The 20491-nt window shown below is 58.6% G+C and overlaps 1 protein-coding gene across 1 annotated transcript; it reads right to left on the bottom strand.

The window, feature by feature from the left end:
• Positions 1–6606: 6606 nt before the first annotated feature.
• On the bottom strand, positions 6607–17764 carry RHBG (Rh family B glycoprotein; the record flags this gene model as incomplete). The annotated part of the gene is made up of 10 exons (XM_079761053.1): positions 6607–6675; positions 6860–6933; positions 7989–8110; positions 8817–8950; positions 9070–9207; positions 9478–9644; positions 11571–11718; positions 11833–11983; positions 12517–12703; positions 17578–17764. 10 exons carry the CDS (start codon positions 17762–17764, stop codon positions 6607–6609), a joined length of 1377 nt encoding a protein of 458 aa, XP_079617179.1.
• Positions 17765–20491: the final 2727 nt, after the last annotated feature.

The raw sequence follows: 20491 nt of genomic DNA, 5'->3' as shown, positions 1-20491 counted from the left end.
CGCGTCCGTGTCCGTTAGAACAGCTCCTGACAGCACCCTGTGAGAGAGGCTGGGTGTGAAAGGGTGAGGGCGCCTGCAGAGGAGGCAGCCTCATCCGTCTGGAGGGCTTAGGGACGGTCCCCTGGAAGATGTAACCACTGTACAGTTTATTGATGGAAGTACTACGAAGGCCTGGCACCTAGTAGGTCCTCCGTCACTGTGCGGGGCATCATCCCCTTTTTACAGAGAGTGTCCCACTGAAAGGTCTCCCAACCGCTGGAAACGTTAAAACCCTCCCTCCCCTGGCTGAGGGCAAGGGGGAGCTGTGGAGGTGCCAAGAGCTCTGGGTGCTGGAAAGCAGAGATGCGCATTAGGGTGTTCACCCCAGTTCTCCCCGGAGTCTTCCCGTGCTCCATCCCACCTGCCCCCGAAGGTCCTGGGGAAGAAAGATGCCCGCATCGCTGGCTCACACAGCCCCTCCCCCACGCACGCACGCACCGGCGTCCCTGGTTTCAGTGTGGGGTCCCCGGGAGTGCAGGTTGTCCCTCTACTTCTCCAGAAGATTCAGCTAAGTCCCCTTGAGCCTCTGTACCCACCCACCTGTGCCTGGGAGGGCCTGAGGCCCGTGGGGCAGGCCTGGCAGGGCAGCCTCCCCCAGGTGGAGGCAGGCAGATGTCACCGTCACCCTGGCGCCCGCGCCTGGCCGGTGGTGCGGGTGATAGGTGCTGGCGGCTGCAGCCAGCTACCCCATGGATGATCGAATTTAGTAATGGTCCTAATTAGCAACTGCCAACCAGAAGCCCTGTGCTAAATCCAGCAATAATCGAGGCTTGCCCTAACGGGTTTGGCTCGGTGGATGGAGCGTCGGCCTGCGGACTGAAGGGTCCCAGGTTCGATTCCGGTCAAGGGCATGTACCTTGGTTGCGGGCACATCCCTGGTGGGTGGTGTGCAGGAGGCAACTGATCGAAATGTCTCTCTCATTGATGTTTCTAACTCTCTATCCCTCTCCCTTCTTCTCTGTAAAAAATCAGTGAAATATATTTTTAAAAAATAATAATCGAGGCTTGGGGGGCGTGGCCAGGAAGGGTGGATGGCTTGTCCACACAGTGTATAGCAGAGGCCAGCCTGAATGGCTGGAAATGGGAAGAAGGGGGACCCTACTCCCCCCCCCCTCCACCGGTTCCCACTGAGGGTGCCTTGACCCCCCAAGGACACAGCCACCTCAGATGGTGTTGGGACAAGATGAAAGGTGAGGACGGCAGGGAGGGGAGACCTCTGTCTGGGCCTCAGAGCCAGAACTCAGACGCAGCCCGAGGGAGGAAGGCGAGTCTGTGAAAGCCCAAGGGCAGTGAGCTAGAAGGGGATTGGGAACAAGCCCCCAGTGTCCTGAGCGCATTCCTCGCTCTGAGGAGACGGAGATGGATGGTGCTGAGCTGGAAAGGAGGGGACACTGGAGTGTGTGTGTATTGGGGGCGGGGGGGGGGCAGTTTCTCCAGCTGAGGATTCTCCTGCCAAGAAGAGCAGGGAAGGAAACGCAAGTTTAAGAATCCAGACAATGCCCGGGCACAACAAAGCCGCTTCCTCTCTCAGCCTCAGAGCCCAGCTGGGCCTGCCTGGGTCCTGCCTCGGGACCAGAGGCCTGCAGAGCAGACCCACAGGGCCCCGCAGTACAGGCCAAAGGGAGAGGGCCGCACAGAGGGCGGGGGGAGGCGGGAGGTGTGCTCTGGGGTTCAGGCAGGGGAGGCTCCAGCCCTGTGTGGAGACGTGTGAGCATGTGGGTTTGTCTTCTTTCTGAGGTGGCTGTCAGGGATGCGTTTCCATGAAACTGGGGGGCCCCAGGTCAGAAGGCTTTGAAGCAAAGACCCAGCCAAGAGAGCAGCAGAGTAAGAAGCTGCAGGAGGACCCCTTCCAAAGGTGGGGAGTGGGCAGAGCGCCGCTGCTTCCCTGGCACCCCCCAGCCCAATCCCCTGGTCCGCCTTCATTTAATAGTCTCCCACAGGCTCCCCCAGGCAGCCAGGCTCTACTGCCCCCGCCCCCAAGACGGATCATTGCCCCTGGGTCCTCCTCCAGGAGGAGAAAGGGAGGGAAGAGCTCTCCTCCGAGGGAGGCTGGGCCAGCCTTAACACGAACAGGCTTGCAGGTAGCTGGGACCCACCTCCAGGAAGACTGCCCGGCCCTGCCAGCGTCTCCCCCCTCCTCCCTCCTCCAGCCCCCTCCTGCCACACTGGGGTGAAGACCTGGGCTCCCTGAGACGGCTCTCACGTTGGTGTTGCCCTGATTGGTTTTGTCCCCCTAAACCACCACGGGTCCTAGAATCATCCCTGCACCGTCTCCGAGACAGCCTTTCCCCTACGTGGCCTCCGCCCTTGATCTCAGTCTTCATGGGCATTTAGCAAAGAGGGACTGGGGTCCTGCACTTGCTGGGTCTCAAGCCCATTTACCGGAGCTCAGCCTGGACCCTGGACCATCCAAAAGCAGGGGCCGGGTTCCCAGCTAACAGGGACCCCGCTCTGCGCACAGAGCGCCCTTCCCACTGGCCAGGCTTCTCCTCCAGTGCTGGACCAGTAGCATCTGTTGGGGGGACACAGGCTCCTGGGTTGGGGTAGGTAGAGGGACTCGCTGCTTTCACTCGTGGGAGGGGGCTTTCTGTGGCAACACCCCCCCCCCCCACACACACACACACGTCATTGGATACGTTCAGTCCAGTCCTGCCATGGCTGGCCTTTCTCCCAGTGAAACGTGTGGTTCCTTAACTGGTGGTGGACAGCAGAGGGAGGCAGGCAGGAAGGCCTGGACTGGTCTTGGGCTCAGAGTAAGAGAGGGTCCCTGGGCATCTGAACGGTAATAGCCCGGTCTGGGGAAGCCAGGGGTGTTTCCCTTAGGGTTCTGGAAGGGAACTGGCTCCAGGGACCTGTGAGATCCCATTGGCTCAGGCCGCGTGAAAAGGGGCACAGAGATTGAGGAGGGGCGTGGTCAACAGGTAGGGAGCGTGGGAAGAGCACCAAGGAGGGACCAGGTGTAACGTCCAAGAGACGGAGCCTCAGAGGGAAGACCGCAGGTGACTGGGAGTGTGCGGGGGAGTGAGGCTGCGGCCCACCGGGCTGACCCTCCGTGGGGAGAGGGCAGGTACAGCGGACAGGTGACCCGCCCTCCTTGGTCCCCCGGCCTGGTGTGAGCCACCTCTGCCTTCCTCCCCGGGCTGGCTGGGGGCTGGCTGGGGGACGGGCGGTCAGACGGCGCACAGACAATGGCGCTCTGTCCCTGCGGGCTGGCGGGCGCCCGGCGGCAGCTCATCCCTATGCAGCGACCGACTCCCCCATCCCGCCCCTTTCAGGCGGCCGCGGGAATTCTCACAGGCCGCTGGCATTTGCATAGCCGGCTCGCCGCCCGGAGACATTGGCCCGCATTGTTCCCCGCGGTTCCCGGGGCGGCGGGCGCATGGGCCGGGGCTCTGGGCGGCGGGCGGCTGCGGCCGGCGGGCGGGCAGACAAAGGAGAGGGGCGCAGGGCCGGGAGGCGGTGGGCCGGGCGATCCTGATGGTGGGAGAGAAATATCGAGTTGAGGTGGGGGGTCGCGGCTGCCCGGTTTGTCTGCCCCTGGACGGCTACCACCCCCCACTCTGGACACCCAGGCCGCGTCTAATTCCTACCCCCGCTGGGGCAGCTGCGTGCCGTGATGTGAATCGCAATGAGGGGGAGGGGGTCAGGTCTCAGGCCTCCTTTCCCAGGCCGCCTGGGCTGGGAGCCGGGTCCTCCAGAGGTCACAGGAGCTGCTCCTAGCCCCTGGCCAAGGCGCAGAAGCACCCTGAGATGGGACCTTGGGTCTCCCATCCGGAACTCTGGGCAGGTACTGCACCCACAGACACTTGTGCCGAGAGGGACCGGTGGCCACTTCCAGAAACCCTGCTCTCCATCCTCTGGCTCTGCTGGCTCTGCCCTGAGGGCCTCTGGGCCGCCTGCCTCCAGCAGTGGGGCCCTGGGAGACCCTCAGGGGCCGGTGTCCTCGTCCGTCATCGTCCCAGAGCTCAGGCTTTGGGGCCGGACAGAGTTCATGAGTGGCCAGTGTCTGACGGCCCCGCACTGAGGGGAATAATGGTGGTGATCAGAGGGGCTGTCCCCGACCGGCCGAGGCCGCATTGTCCCGAGGGGGCCAGGAAGGAGCCCCTTGGCCCCTGTCCCTGCCATCTTCTTGACCTGCTCATTGTCCCCTGTTGACCCAGCCTGAATGGATGGGCCGTGTCAGGGACCAGCAGTGCTAAGTCAGACTGCAGAGGAGACGGGGAGGTTGGTCCTGGTTCAGCCACCATGGGAATCTCACAGGTCCCTGGAGCCAGCTCCCTTCCAGAACCCTAAGGGAAACACTCCTGCTTCCCCAGATGCCCAGCCGGTCCGCTGCGAGCTCCCTGCCTGAAATCAACGATGGAGAAGATGGCCCCCCACCCAGACCACCAATGATGGCTCAGCCCCACGAAGCAGAACCATCTACGGGTGGCCCACCAAGGCGCTAGTCATTAGACGCAAAATTGGGGCAGGGAGGGAGGGAAATGCAGAGTGAAAAACCAAGGGCCTGTTTTAGGAGAGTTCACCTCCAGACAGAGGGCCCTGAGCCAGGGGCCAGCGCAGGCGTCTTCCGGCCACAGGAGGACTCCGGGAGGGACAGAGCTTGGAACTACCAGGCTGCAGGACAGGCAGGGCCATGGTTTGTGGGACAGCAGGCACTGTCCTTTCTCAGGGGCCTCTTGGTGGGCCATCCGGGACCTGTGGCCTTTTCCTTTGGAAGCTGGCTGGATAACTGCTCTCCACCAGAGAGAGCTCAGTTGTCCCTCCTCCAGGAAGCCTTCCTGGATTGAGACGAGAGCAGTGACCAGCCTTTGTTTCAGACCTGGGGAAGGTTTAGCTGTGGCCAAGGAGGAACCAGCAGTGTAGGTCAAGAAAATGTAGGAGTCATGAATAAATCAATATTCATAGCTTTCCCCACCCAGAAGGAGTTGGGGCAGGGAGAGATCTCATCCTATCCTTACATCTTCCTTGCCTGAAGTCTTCAGATCTGGGGACTGCTTGGGGAGCTTTGGGACAGAGCAGGTCAGCGGGACTGGGAGCTAAGACCCCAGAGGGTGGAACGTGGGCTGGGGCCTCAGTTCTCTCAAACTCCCTCCTGCCCAGCAGGGGCTGACAGGACTGGGAACCTCTTTGCAGTATCAGCAGCCATCCTTATGCCTCAGCACCAGAATCTCCCCCAACACACCTACCCCGGCCAGCACTGGGCAGGGGAGGCTGCAGAGGAAGGAGGGGAGTGAAGGAGGGGGGCAGGGATGGTGCCCATACAGTGCTTGTCCCTCAGCTGCCCTCCCCTCTCAACTCTGGGCCTGACCTCTTTCCCCAGCCAAGCTCAGTCCATCCAACCACAGTGAGGATGGAGCCTGATGGGGGACCTGGGACAGGGCCAGGTCCCAGAAATCCCTCCACTGCCTCCTTGGGATCCTAGGTCTGAATGGGTCTTGGTCGTGGGGGAGAAAGATCTCTGCTAGAAGCATTGGGGACAGAGGGAGGTCCCAGTTCTTCAGGGTTGGGGAAGGAGTTTGGGTCTATTGGAGCGATGATTTCTCTGTTGGATGAGATCTGAAAGCCCTAGCACCCGCCTGACATGTGGTGGGGGCTGGGAGCTCAAAAACAGTTGTGGCACGAGTGGTGAGGACCAGAGCTGAAGCAGAGTGGAAGGGTTAAGCTATAGGAAGAACTTCCATTCTTGATAGAGGGACAGAGGGGCCAGAAAGCCTCCTCCTCCTCTGCTGGGTCTGGAGTGCCCTCTGGTGGTCAGATGACTTGAAGCAGCGGGAGGCCCTTCTCAGAGGCAACTCATGAGTTCCTCTACTCCTCAGACTTGGGACAGGGAGGTCAGGTGGTGTCTGGCTGCTTCCAGCTTCTGAGGAGTGAACGGCAAAGAACTCCTTATGCCCCTCTTAGGCCCTGTGGGTGCCCTCTTCCTACCCTGCTCAGAAGCTGCCCAAGGTGAGGGTCAGAGTGACAGCAGTTCTGGACTGGATCTCTCCAGCAGCCCCAGGTTCCAGGGAGAGTGAGCTCCCTGTCTCTTCAGGCAGGCAAGCCCATGCTGGGTACCCACCTGGCGGAACACAGCGTCCCAGAGGGCGTTCCAGAGACCCAGGGAGGCGAGACGTTTCCCACCCCACGTTTCTAACACTGCGAGCTAGAGGGTGGGAGGAACTCCCCGAATCCCCAGTGCACACAAGGAAGGAGTCAGCGTCCCTGGTGACAGTGGTGTTTATCACCCGCGGAGAGCCAGGCCCTGTCACGCTGTAACGGTGTGATGTTGGGCCGGTGGGTCAGCCGTCACCTGGGTGCCTCACTTGCAGGTTGTGGCTGCTGGTGGAGGGGAGGCTGCTGGGAGGTTCTCCCCTCACTACGGCCAGTGATAGCCCTGCTCCTCCTCCGTCTCCGGCGCCTCCTACAGCCCTTCCCCTAATGCTGCCTGCGGAAAGGAGGCTCTTTCAGACGCGTGACTTCCTTCTTGCAGCGGGAAGGAAGGACGGGAGCGACAAAAGAACTTTCCAAGCGTAGCCAGGCATCATCTTCTAAAAGGAGAGCATCCTTTCAAGGGCTGGGAGCGAGCTAGGCCTGAGTGTCTAGTTCCTCCTCCTTCAGCGGTCCCTGCGCTTCATCTTCATGCTCCCCCGGCACCTGGAGGGCAGGGGTGGGGGAGCAGGTAAAGGGGTGGCTCCAGGTGGCTCAGTGCCTCAGCTCAGGGGCACACCCCCGAGGAGAAGGAGCAGCAAGGAAGGAAAGAGGCAGGTTGGATCACAGGAAGTGGGGCAGGCAGGGTGACCGGGCCCTGTGGGCCGGAGGGGCTGCAGCTCGGTCTTACCTCCCAGTAAACCCGGTCCTCGTAGCACTGAGAGTCCGGAGGGGCATCCAGAAAGGGCAGCTTGAGTAGGCACCCTGGTGGTGGCAGGGGAAGATGTGTGAGGCTTTTTGCTGTCCCCGTGGGAGAGACTGCCACCCAGTGCCACAGGCACAGAGGAGCCGGGAGGCCTGGGGTCAGCGTGATGCCTAGCCGCCCAGCCCAGGCAAGTCACAGCCATATTTGTGGAGCACCTACTGTGTGCCAGTTGCCATGCAAAGGGCTGGACAAGCATTTCCTCCCCGAGTGATCGTAGTGATCCTGAAGGTGCATGTGATCCCTGTACTACCGAGAAGGAACTGAGGTTCAGAGAAGTTAAGGAATTCATTCACGTTTTGCACGGTTGGTAATGAACCAAACGGTGATTCCCTCATGAACCACAGCTGCTTTCTATGGCCTCCTGTCCAGGAGGGTGCAGAAAGTGTGTACTGAATAATAATTAGATGAAAAAATGGATTGAACCTTGTCTGAGAATGAAAGTCTCGAGTTGAGAGCAGGAGGGTGAAGATACCGAGTCAAAGCTTTTATTTTGAAGACCCCAAGGACCAGGGCCAGACATCAGGAAGGACTGCCCGACCCAGCATTCGTGGGCAGTCAGCCTCCGTGGAAGTTTTCTGTGCTGCAATCTAGTGGTAAGCCAAGCCACCTCCTTGGCTCCCTACCCCTGCAAGCGGGGGGGGGGGGGGGGGGGGGGGGGGGGGGGGCGGGGAGACAATATACACAGCCCGCCATCTCCTTCAGGGACTCAGCCTGAGCTTGGACTGCCCTCTAGTGGGTAGAGGGAGCAGCACAAGGAAGCCACAGACCCAGAGTAGAGAGGAACCCAACTCAGCCCCTTGCTGAGTACTCCACCTTTCCTTGGCACCAGGAGGAAACAAGTGCCCACGTGCTCCTCCTTACCTGGAGGAGGTCACCCCCGAACTCTGCAACCCCACCCCACACCTGGCACAAAGTAGGTGCTCCATAAATATCCGAGTAAATAAATGTCAGGGGGATGGGATCCCATGGCCTTCCCTCCAGAGAACCCCCTTCCTCTGTCTTCTGCCCTCCCTGGAACTCCTGCCAGCCCCCCACCCCAGCCAAGATCACTCACCTCCAACACCCCCACCCACGGAGGCAAGTGTCAGTGTGACAAACAGCCCGAAGAGCTGGAACATGGCCTGAGACGTGGCACTGCGCTGGCTCTCGGCGATGAGTGGAAACACGCTCTGGAGGCTGCAGGAGGTTGTGGGGAGGCGGGGGTCAGTGCACGAGAGCATTGCATCATGCAGCCGCTAAAGGGCCTCAGGGGAACCCATCGGGCTGAGTCTTGTCTTTGCCCCAGTCAGGCCCGCAGCCTGGAACCCCCGCCCACCCTCCTGTGACAGCAGACACCCACATACCTTTCGAGACTCAGTTTGAGGGTCACTTTTGCCTGCCCTCTCCGCTGAGCCTTGATGTGCAAAAGTCGATCATAAGGCTCATTATCTTACTGATCCTTTAGTACAGTGGTCGGCGAACTGCGGCTCGCGAGCCACATGCGGCTCTTTGGCCCCTTGAGTTTTTAGCAAAGGCCAGCTTAGGAGTACCCTAATTAAGTTAATAACAATGTACCTACCTATATAGTTTAAGTTTAAAAAATTTGGCTCTCAAAAGAAATTTCAATCGTTGTACTGTTGATATTTGGCTCTGTTGACTAATGAGTTTGCCGACCCCTGCTTTAGTAACACTATTGAAATCATTTGTTCAATGACCTGCTACACTTGACCGAAGACCAGGAAGGCAGTCCGCCTGGTTGGTCTTGTTCACTCTGGTTTCCTCATCATAGGGATGAATAAATGAAAATGCTTTTTTTGTTGGTGCACATCGGGGTGAGAGAGGTCATTCCAAGGGGTAATGACTTCAGTGTGGACCCATGGGGCGGCGGGAGGGGGGAACTTACCCATCTCCGTAAGCTTCGTGAGTGGCCAGCCCAGTCACGAGGACCCCCACTAGGGCTCCCAGGACCCCAGGCATCCCATGAAGGTTATGGACACCACATGTGTCTTGAACTTTGAATTTTGACTCAAGGATGGGCTGGAGGACAGGACACCAGTAATGAGTCTCGTGTGCCCCTCCCACCCCAGGCCTGTTAGAGAGGTGGGAGGGAGGGCCCTGAGACCCCGTTCTGCCCAGGGCTGGAGGGGCATTTGTACCGTGAAGAACTTGTACCCCAGCGTGGAGACAGTCCCGGCCAGGAAGCCAGCGGCTAGGGCCCCGAAGGGTGTCAGCATCATTTCACTTGCTGTCCCCACCACAACCCCTCCGGCCAGTGCCGCATTCTGGATGTGGACCTAAGGGAGCAGGGGAGAGCAAGCATTGGAGGTCACACCCACATCCACCCCACGCCCGTCCGCCACGGGGGCGCCCTCTGCTTCTGGAAGTCCCTCCGCCATCTAACCTCTGACTCTCCTGCTGCTGTCCCATCGTCTCCCTCTCTGACCCACCGCCTCCATGTGCCTGTGCCCTCCCTGCGCCCCGGAGAACAGGCCTCGCAGGGCCTCAGACCTCTCCTCCCCGTCCCAGGTCCTCCCTCTGCTTCTCCCAAGGCCTCCTTCCCGTACCATGTCCAGCCGCCCATCCCTCCCGACGAGGGCTGACAGGGCAAAGGTGCTGAGGGTGCTTGCGGTCAGGGAGTAGTACGTGTTGAGGACTGTCCGATGCTGCCCATCCCCCAGCGAAGTGGGTGCCGAGTTGAAACTAGGCCAGAAGATCCACAGGAAGATGGTCCCTAAATGGTGGGGAGGCAGGCAGAGTGAGAGGAAGGAAGTGGCTCCCCACGAGGTACAAGCTGTGTGACGGCAGGGAAGTCATCTCCTCTCAGCAGCCTCAGTTTCCTCCTCTGTAAAGTGGGGATAATAATACCTGCCTCATAAAGTGAGGACTAAATGAGATGACACACGGGAAGTGCTTAGCCCACGGCCTCGTAGGTACTAAATGCTCAACCAACAGTAGCTACAGAGGGGTTCTGGCCCACAAGGGAGCTACTTAATTGAAAACCAGAGGGTTGAGGGTGTGTTTTTTTAAAGTATCAGGAAAGGAAAGAAAAAAAAAGACAAAGTGCACTGCATTTCAGGCACTGAGCTGGGTACTGGACCTGCGTGTCAGGAAAATAATTTGGTTTATGACCTCAATGACTTCCTAGAAAGGTGGACCCTGCAGTGTGCAGGAGAGGCCGCTGTCTGCCGAGCAATGGCTGGGCCGGGCCTGGGCGTTTCAGGGTAAGAACTGGGGCTCCGTATGCCCTGCCTGTCCATGTGAGGTCCCCAGGTCAGTCCTGGAGGGAGAGGGAGGAGGGCCCAGGGGCAAAGTGAGGGAAGGCTGGGACCGTTAGGGTAGGGTGAGCTTGGCAAGGAGGAAGGGGCTGGAGGGACTGCCCCTTGGTGCTAAGTGGCCCTTGGGTGTGCCATGTAAGGTCTCCCTGCACCCCCACAGCCTGCCATAAAATCCACCCCACTCGCCCACGGGCGCTCGGAGGGAGAGCGTGGGGAGGAACCGAGGAAAGGCCACGTGTCTGTGTGGAAGGAGCTGGAGGCGGAGGAGAGCTGAGCATGTAGGCCTCTGGGGTCGCTCGGAAATCTTGGGGAAGTCTTTGGGCTTAAAGCCAAAGGTATCTGGGCCTCAAAGGGCCGGGAGGCCTCCGCTGTCCTAGGGTTACATGTGCTCTGGTTCACAGCAAACCCGGAGCACGAAATACAAAGCCAGCCTCTCTCCAGTTATTTCTCAATGCTACCCCCGCCCGCACAAAGACTGGCCCGGCCCGGGTGGCCCAGTGGTTGAGCGTCGACCCACGAACCAAGAGTTCCCTGGTTCCAGTCCCAGTCAGGGCACAAGCCCGGGTTTCGGGCTTGATCTCCAGTAGGGGGCGTGCAGGAGGCAGCCCACTGATGTCTCTTTCTCATCGATGTTTCTATCACTCTATCCTTCTCCCTTCCTCTCTCTCTAAAACCAGTAAAAACATATATATGTTGTTGTTTTTTTAAATAGTCAAGTTTAGCAGTGGGGGTAAAATCATATCTTAAAAAAAAGTCAGTTCCTTTCCTGGCTCGTTTATGAAGGTAGAGAGAGGAGCAGAGGCCAGGGTGGAGGTACCTGCTTAAAAGACTCGGGTGGTGACTGGTGCTCACAGGTCAGGCCCTACTGCTCCCAGGGGAGACGCACAAACTCCAACCCTCCAACCCCAGGGCAGGGGCTTCTGGGAGGAAGTGTCCTTAGGCGTGGGAGGCGGCCCCGGGGACAAAGGCCTGGGGGTACGAGGTGGGAGAAGCCTAGTGTGAGGGAGATGGAGTTGGGAGGGGGGAGGAGGGCGAGGGGCCGGGTGCCAGGCTGATGAGTCTCGTTTCTGACTTGTGGGTGGTGAGCCCTGGAGGGTTTAAGCAAGGGTTGGTGCCAACGTTTTTGAAAGGCCCGTGGGAATGGGCCTCAGGGCCTGCGCATACCCGGGCCGAGTTCTAAGAACCTGGCATGAAACTGCTGAGGAGGAGGGGCACAGGTCCCCGACTCTCAAGGAAGAATCCAAGTAGGAAGGGAGTTCTCAGCCAGAACCCCTAAGACTACAGGCAGCACCCTGAGACCTTGCCTGGAGATCATCCTCTCTGGCCCCTAGCAGGGGCCCCTGGACCTGGTTCCCACCCCACCCCACCTTGGCAGGCCTCACCAATCATGGCAAAGAGGTCCGAATGGTAGATGGAGCCCTGGCGGTGCTTGCTCTTCTCCAGCTGGGGCCGATAGAGCACCCGTGAGAGGACCAGCCCAAAGTAGGCACCAAAGGTGTGAATGGTCATGGAGCCTCCTGCATCCTTCACCTGGGGAGGCAGAGCTGAGGTGGAGGGGCGCCCTGCCCCACCCCTCCCCTGGGCCCTGACCAGGGCCCGGACTTGGCCACCGCCCCCCCTCGCTCCATCCCCATCCAGACTCACCCCCAGGAGACTAAGGAGCACATACTCGTTGATGCCAAACAGTGCCACCTCCAGCAGGGCCATGAGCAGCAGCTGGGCCGGCCCGGTCTTGCCCAGCACGGCGCCGAAGGAGATGAGCACAGCCCCGGCGCAGAAGTCGGCATTGATCATGCTGGAGGGTGGGGATAGGGAGGGTGAGAGCAGCCGGAACCCGGGAGCCCTGGGGGAAGGGCTCAGGGGAGGAGGCCAGGAGCCGACTGCAGGTCTAAGTTCTTCCCTGGGGGGGGGGGGGGGGGGGGAGGAGCGGGGAGAGCTTCTGCCTTTGTGTACCGGAGGAAAACAGTCTCAGGGAGGGAGGTTTTGGGACTCGGCAAACAAAGCCCACAGGTGGAAGAACCGGATCTTGAACTAGGAGCTCCTCCGAACCCTGACCGTTTCCATGAAGCGCTCTACCCTCCCAGCAGCTCTTGGGTAATAAGGGGCTCAAAGGAATGGGGAGAGAAAGGGGTGTGGCTGAGTGTGTGGAGCCAGGCTGGGAGAAGAAATCAGGCAGCAAGAACAGGCAGGGCCCCTAAGAGAAATCAACTGATGGGTCAGAAACCGGCATCCTTAGAGCAGACTTGAAGGTCAGGGCTTAAGTGGGGTCCTGGGAGCAGGGGCCTCCCAGGCAGACCTGGGGGAGCAGGGGCGGCCGCGGCGGCCCACCTCTCCACGCCAACGTGGATGTGGCCGCCGTGGAAGGAGTGCAGGAAGCCCTGGGTGAGCGTGGACCACTGCAGGGCGAAGGCGGCCAGGAGGAAGGTGAAGCCCACGCTGCTGAAGCCGTAGCGCTGCAGGAAGGCCATGAGGAAGCCGAAGCCCACGAACACCATGGTGTGCACATCCTGGAAGCCTGCGGGGCAGTGGGGAGGCTCTGCCGACCCTCCCTCCCCCTGCAAACCCAGCAGCCACCCAGCCCGGGCCCCGCTCTTGAGGCTCGAGCTGTCAAACGCCCCAGTGTTTGGGGAGCTTGGGACGCCCAGACTGAGCCACCTGTGCCGAGCTGGCCAGCTTGGAACAGTGGGACCCAGACCACCCCCGATGTCCCCGTGTCAGAGCAAGGGCATAGAGCCTTTTCCTGCTCTCTTCCCCGCCCCCCTCATTTGCCCTATCTCTGGTCCCTTACAACCACTTACCCGTGTCTCTCCCGCTGCAACCCCTGTCCCACCATGCTCACAATCCTCTCTCCCTCCGGGCGTCTCTCCAATGGTCCCTCTCTGCTGGGAAGTCCTTCTTGATGTCTAACCTCCGTCCCTCATACTTCAGAACCTACCCTCTCCATTTTGAGAAATTTAAATTTAAAAAAAATAATAATTTTCCAAATTAGCTTTAAGTTGTTAACAGATTACCTCAGGGAAAAGGGCATGAAGGGCGGGGCGGGACGCTGGCACTCGACTCCAGGGCAAAGGATGCTCCTGGAGTTACGCAACGTGGCAGCTCTGGGAAGGAGGCTTTCGCCTTTTAGTTTGTCTCTTTCTATAGTACGATTTATTTTTATTTTTATAGAAGAATTACTTGAACTATTTTTACTTGTCAGTGGGGTTTCTGGGCAGGGAGATTTGGGGCCATCTTCTGTTTGCTTTCTATTCTGCACTCTTGGGCATAAAAAACTATGCTAATAAAGTAACATGCAGCCCTGACCAGTTTGGCTCAGTGGATAGAGCGTCGGCCTGTGGACTCAAGGGTCCCAGGTTCGATTCCGGTTGAGGGTATGTACCTTAGTTGCAGGCGCATCCCCAGTGGGGGGTGTGCAGGAGGCAGCTGATCGATGTTTCTCTCTCATCGATGTTTCTAACTCTCTACCCCTCTCCCTTCCTCTCTGTAAAAAATCAATAAAATATATTAAAAAAAAATAAAGTAATGTACGGTAACACTGACAGTAAGATACATACAAATAATTTGCTTTAGTGTTAGGTCTGTATCCCTCTCCCATCTACTGTCAATGGGGTTTGAAACACAAGCCAGCGTGACCTTGGGCAGGCAGCCCGGGGTCTCTGTATACAGTGCCACGCTCCGTATCGCTGGTTTTCACTTAAAACAGCACAGACAGCGTTTCGTGCGTGCTGCTGTTGCATTTGTTGTAAATAAGTTATTGAGAAACAGGGTCAGCCATGACCCTAAGCTCCCCTGTTATAGCTCCACGTGAGGACTTTTGCTTAGAACACAGTGCGAGGAAATGTCACTTCCCCCGAGGAAGCAGCCTGCTTTCCCGCATTCAGGCGACAGGTGTTCACCGAGCACGGGCGCATCGGGCTCTCGGAATGCAGCAGCCACGGTCCCTGTGCTTACAGGCGTGGAAGACGGACATCGAGACACCAAAGCATCACGTATGTGCGGCTTCCTTGGCTCTGATGAGAACACATAGCTGATGATATTCCCTTTTTGCCTTGGCCGCCTGGAAGCTCAGAGCTACACTGGCATCTCAACCGCAGCAACTACAGAGAGGCCCTGAAGGTGTTCATCATTTCGTTCTGCTTCCCTTTTCGTACACACATGGTTTTGTGGTGAGTGACTTCAAGTCCCTTGCAGAAAGAGACAAATCGTAAAGAAAACAAAATCACGGTCATCTTTTCTTGTTCAATCTGGAGAAGCACCGACAAGCCACAAATGTATTCTTGAATTTCAGAATGTGATCAATGATGTGGAGAGAAGCGAGCTTTTATGCTTTTTTGTGCCGTGTGGGCGCTGACAGGAAATGCCTTTGCAAAGCTGCCAGCCCAGCAGCCAAGGGGAGTGAGGCTCCAGAGCCCCACCCGCCTTCCTAAACGGTCCCAACACTCCTCTTCCCTCCCAGGTCGGAAAACCCAGGAGAAAGGAGAGACCTCACTTGGAACCCAACCCACAGCCGCCGTTCTCTTAGGCCTCACTGCCTGCCTTCGTCTCCTTGTGCAGACGATCAAGGGGATCCGTGTTGTTCTTTCGCCCAAGGACAGACAGAAAGATAACGAAGGGGGCTGGGGCACCGGGCTCTGTGCCCATTACCTGCCGAAACCACTCCAGAACTTGTTTTAAATGGCAACAATATTTACGTCTCCCACCTCAGGCTTGTTTGGAATCAAAACTCAATCCCTTGGCCTTTCAACTGAAGTCTAAACATCAAGAAATCTCCTTCCGTGGAGAAGGTTGCTCACAGACACTCTCCATGGGCTATGCCAGCTGGAGGCAGGGGGATGGATAAGATGACCCCTCCCCGGTCCCTTCAGGGGGTCCCTGTGGGGGCAGGAGAGCCTGGTTGGAGAGAAGATAAAAGCTCTGTAGAGCCCTCTCTCTCTTTCCCTAACTGCCCCTCCCCAACCCCTCTAGATGGATGACTCCTGAACAAGATTGAGATTGTGGGACAAGGGAAGTTAAAGCTGGGGCTTTCGCATCTGACAGAGCTGTATTTAAATCCCAGCTCTCCCCTTTTAACTCTGTGACCTTGGACAAGCCACGTAACCTCTCTGAACCTCCGCTTCCTCATCTGTAAAGTGGGGGTGTAAAATAGGAGGAGCAGGACAAGTGAGTGTCACAGAGGGGTCTGCATTCTCCTAGAAGAGGTCACACAAACCACTCTGGTCCCGGTCACACCCCCTGCCCCGCCTCTTCCAAGACGGTTCCATCTATCCTACGGCCTTCTCCCGGGAGTGAGGTCCCAGAGGCGTATAAAAAGGACCTGCCTGTGCTTTTGTCTTGGACCCCTTTCTCATCTTTGTTTCTGTGCTCCCCGTAACCCTGGGTTTCTCTCTTCTCTCCTTTTCCCGCTTAGCAGGATAAGGAGCGTGGGGAAGACTGCAGAGGGAGAGCAGAGAGACGGGGTTCCAGCCTGGCTAGCTTGCTGTGCGATCTTGGGCAGCCACACATTCTCTCTGGCTCTCTCCCCACATCTCGGTAGAGTCGACCGATGGGCGTTGAGGGCCCTTCCTACCGACAACACAGACAGACCCTCACAGTGGCCATGCCCTTGGCATTGGCTCGTCCCCCAGCACAACAACAGTCGCAGAGCTCCTTTCATCTCCCAAATCAAAGAGTGGTGGCTACACCCACTCTGGCCCCGATCCCGTCCCCTGTACACAAGGACAGGTGAAGACCCGGCTCATCAAAGCCACAGGCTCCAGGGACCTCACACCTCCCTCCTCCCCGCCCCGGACCAGGGTCCCAAGTCCACAGGGGTGGAAACCTGGGGCAGAAAACGAGGGAGGACTCCCAACGGCCATTCCTCTTACTGCACGGCAGGGCGGACAGCGGTGTCCAAGGCGAGCCCACCACTGCCGAGGGGTGAGAAGCCGGCAGGTTTCAGGGAGGCCTTCAGTGAGGCCCAGGGGAGAAGCAATTGGGGGTTCATGGTAGGCAGCCAGCCGGGTCAGACCCTTGGACAAGAGCTTACTTCTCTCGGCCTGTGAACTGTTCCCTCCCAACGCCCTATCTCTCCGGACAATGCATGACCCCAAGAGTCTACCATCCCAGCCTATTGGCTCTGGCTGTGATCCCAGCATCCATGGCTCACTTGTCCAGCCAGGACTGGGGTGAGGGAGGGGCTGTCATTCTCCCCCCCCCCTGCCTAGGATGTCTGGGGGTCTGGCACTTTATGCCCAGGTCCAATCCTCCACCTTACCCTCCAGATCCTCAGCACTGTGAGCTTCATTTTGTCACGCTGGGGCTGGGAGAGGGTCAGGTGGGGACAGCCTGCTGCCAGCTCTGCATACAGAAAGCGGAGTAATAGCAGCCGGTGATTTTTTTTTTTTATAGGAGACTCTCACACTCTGAGCCTTCTTTGCACGTATATCCTTCAAATGAGGCATCCTTCTCCCCATTGCCCAGATGGGAAAACTGAGGCTTAGAGAAGACCTGCCCAAGCATTTGTGGTGAAGTTTGAGAGTCTGATGTCCTTGGTCTCAGCTACCCAGGGCCTGAATCTCAAGGCTGGGCCCCCACCCTTGAGAGGCTCTGTCCCAGCAGGGGTCAGGGATTAACCCTCCCCTTCCCAGGCCGTGTCAGCAGGCAGGTGAACCGGGGTGCAAGGAGCTTGGAATTCCCACTCTGCCACTCACACGGTGGGGGATCATGAGCAAGTCACAACCTCTTTGAGCCTCTGCTTTCCCCCCTGTGAAATGGGCTGATGACGCTGCCCTGCCTCTTTCTCGGTGCTAGGGACTGCTACTCCGGTTGGCTGGTAGGTCGTAGGTCGTTGCCATCCTTTTCTCTCTGACTTGGGAGGACCAGCTCTAGGCAACCAGGGAAGAAGTGCCTGAGCCCCCCTGGTCCAGACTGTCTTCTTGCGCCATTACCACCTGCTGCCCGCCGCGCCCTAGCTCCCCTGCCCAGAAGCCTTCTCCTTCCTGTGCTCAGGGTGGACGCCGGAGGAAAGGCGAATTCTCTGCACCAGCCCCGCACACCTCATTCGGCCAAATGGGAGCAGGACCAGGGAGCAGTCAAAGCTGGGGCTTCGGCTCTGGGCTTCAATCCCAGCTCCCTCAATTCTGACAGCAGGACCTTGAACGGCCCCTTAACCTCTCTGAGCCTCAGGTCCCCCACCTCTGTCTAGTTTACAGAGTAAAGGAGATAATGCATGTGCCGCCCTCAGCATAAACCCGGAGCATGGCAGACGCTGGGGAAAGGTGTTATTATAAACCTGGGGCATCTTCATCTCAGGGCGAGAGGGTTGCCCACCTACCCCTAAGGGCAGATCTGGGCACCCAGATGCCCCCTCCTTGGGGTCCTTGCTCCCCGCGAGCCCTCGCCCACACTCACTTGGGTAGCGAAAGTAAAATTCATTGTCCGCGTTACTGTGGTTGCCCCTGTGCCAGAGGGCAGCGTCGGTTTCGTGGTTGTAGCGGACGAAAACCGCGAAGAGGATGGCGGTGGCGCCCTGGAGGAGGAGGCAGAGCAGGGGGAGCGGCAGGCGCCGGCGGGCGGCGCGGCGGGGGGTTCCGGCCATGGGCAGAGGCTCCGGCTCCGGCTCTGGGCGCCGACAGGCACTCCCGGGCGTGCCGGGCAGGTTTCACGGGAGCCAGATCCAGCCCACCTGCAGGGCCCTCCCCCTGGGAGGCCTCGCCCACGCCCACGAGGAGACCGAGCCCTCTGCTGCTCCGGAGGGTTGGGGGTTGGGGGTTGGGGGTGGGGGGAGAGCGGCGGGGTCCTGGGCCGGAGGCCTGAGGAGGGCAAGGACTGGGAGGGATGGGGGCATTTGGACCCCAGATCCTGTTTCTGCCCAGCTGATCCTGGCGCTGTTCTGCTCAGTATGTATTGTGCCTGCTGGGGCACAGCAGCGGACCCAGTGGGGGAAAGGAAGGGAGGGGGCCTGCACCCTAAAAAAAAACAAACACCCCCCCCCCAAAACCTGTGTTAGTTTAAAGAGTGTTTCCTAAAGAATAAGTGCCCCTTAAAGGCCCCACCTGCCCCTGCCGGTGTGGCTCAGTGGGTTGGGTGTGGTCCCTTGCACCATAAAGTCTTTGGGTTCCCGTCAGGGCACACGCTCAGGTTGCTTGCTCGAACCCCCTGTAGGGGGCGTGCAGGAGGCAGCCGATGGATGTTCTGCTCTCACATGGATCTTTCTCTTTCTCCCTCTCCCTTTACTTTACTCTCTGGTAAAATTCTCTCAAAATCAGTAAAGAAAAATTTACCCAGGCCCCTCCAGGGTTAACGTAAGAAAGCTGAGGGGTTACTCAAGCTTTTCCAAACGGAAAGATGGAGAACAGAGATAAAGAGATGGCTCTCCAGACCTTGATGATTAACCCAGCTGGGGAGGTCTGGGCCTCAGCAGGCCAGGTGCTTACCCTGCTCCCACCTCCGCCTCCCCATCTCCAGCCTGCACCCCACCACAGTGCAGCAGGCTGGGCAGGGGCCTCATTGACACGGGGCTCCCCTGTGCAGCCCGGGAAGGATCTGGGAGGCTTTGGGCTGCCTCAGCAGCTGTAGAGAAGGGAAGCCAGATAGAAGGAGGTCTTAGGAGTCAACAGTCCTTGTTACAGGAGCAAGATTTGCATCCACTGGGGTGGTAGACGGACAGTGAGGACACTTACTGCGAGCCAGGCTTCAGAGGTGAACCAGATGAGCCCTCTCCAGGAGCCCCCGTCCAGCTGGGAGACAGACACTGAGGAGGGAATTTAACTGCCATTGGGGTAAATATGTGACCTTGGGAAGCACAGAGGCCACGGGGACCTAGGAGGAGAGGCTGCGGACCCCACAGGAGAGGAGAGGAGGGAGAGGACCGAAATGGAGACTTCCCGGGAGGGGATGTCCACAGGAAGTCTAGACGGACAACCCTGAACTGGGGCAAGTGAAGAAAGAAGAGGGACATTTCGAGAAGGGGCTCGGTATAGGCACAAGCCTGGCTGTGTGAGGGTCCAGTGTGTTCAGGAACTGAGGCTGAGGGTGGGGCGTCTAAAAAGACCTTGAAGGCCCTGCTAAGGCCCATGGCCTCCACCCAGTGGATGCTGGGCCACTGGAGGGCTCTGAACAGGTGGGGGACTTGGACTATTGCTTCTGACACCTGCAGGCCATAGGCTCTTCAGAGAAGAAAAGCTGAAGGCCAATGTCAGAGGGGCTAGTGAGAGGAGAGGCCCTCTGCCCCACCCTACTGTCTGAGGGGCCTGTCATGCTGGAGGGGATTGTGGGTGTTTTCGAAGGTGTTCCAGAGCCCTGCCTGAAGGGAGAGTTGCCATTCCCAGGAGATGCGGTCTGGGTCCACAGGCGCCAGCCACTCCCCAGAGCAGATACGGAGTGGGGATCCTCCTAAGAACCGCCCTGCCCCTTCTCAGGAGGCCCCGATCCTCCTCCTTTCCCCAGTTCACCTCCTCCCCCACCTCCCCTCATGGGCTGGAGCCTCTGGGCCAGCGTGGGCTCTGGGGGACAGTGTGGCATTCTAGGTGTCCAACTGCCTGACCTAAGTGCCCAGCCAGACAGGCAGGGGGGTGGGGGATCAGCCGCTGGGTAGCAGCAGCCTCTGGTAGCACTGCTCTTAGCAGGCCAGGCATGCTCTCTGGCCGTCAGTGGCCCCTGGCCCCTGGCCCCTGGCCCAGAGGCTCTCTACTTGATCAGCAGGAAAGCTGTTTTCCAGCTCCTCCTGTGGAGTGGTGTGGGCAGTGGATGTCTGGTCAACAGTCTTTGGGGTAATGATTCTTGGTAAATCAGCATCTGGATAGCTTCCCAGGCTCAGCCTTCTGCTCCAGAGACACAGCCTGCTTTCTGAGCCCTGTTTGGGTGTAGGAGTTGCTCTGGGTCGCCCAGGCAGGGTCTGGATAGGCCCCACAAGGGGAAGAGTCTTCAAGAGCTGCAGAACCAGAGAGAGCAAGGCCTCCTCAGCTGGGCCTTCCTAGCATCTCCGGGAGTTTCCTCCGATTCCGGCCTCCTCCATCTCTTTCTTACCTGCTGACTCAGTTTTTCTAAATTCCTCAGGATCTCTGATTTTCCCTCTCTTCTGTTGCTCATCCATTCATTCAACAACTATCCATTTAGTGCCAATCCTGGGCCAGCTCCTGGGGTTCTAGTCAGCACCATAACAGGGTTGGGTCCTGGAGAACCCCTGCCCTGGCAGGTGTTAACCCTTTATGTGCTGGATTGTGGAGAGGTGGAGAGGGAACCCTTGGAAGGGCCAGGAGAGCTGGGCCAGCCGCTAGAGGGTACACTTGGAGACCTTTGGACAGCAGCTCTTCACCAGCTTGCA

This window comes from Cnephaeus nilssonii, assembly GCF_951640355.1.
Source record: "Cnephaeus nilssonii genome assembly, chromosome: 21".
Taxonomy (NCBI): domain Eukaryota; kingdom Metazoa; phylum Chordata; class Mammalia; order Chiroptera; family Vespertilionidae; genus Cnephaeus; species Cnephaeus nilssonii.
The sequence above is the reverse complement of the archived record's forward strand: the minus strand, read 5'-3'. Positions and strand labels throughout refer to the sequence as shown.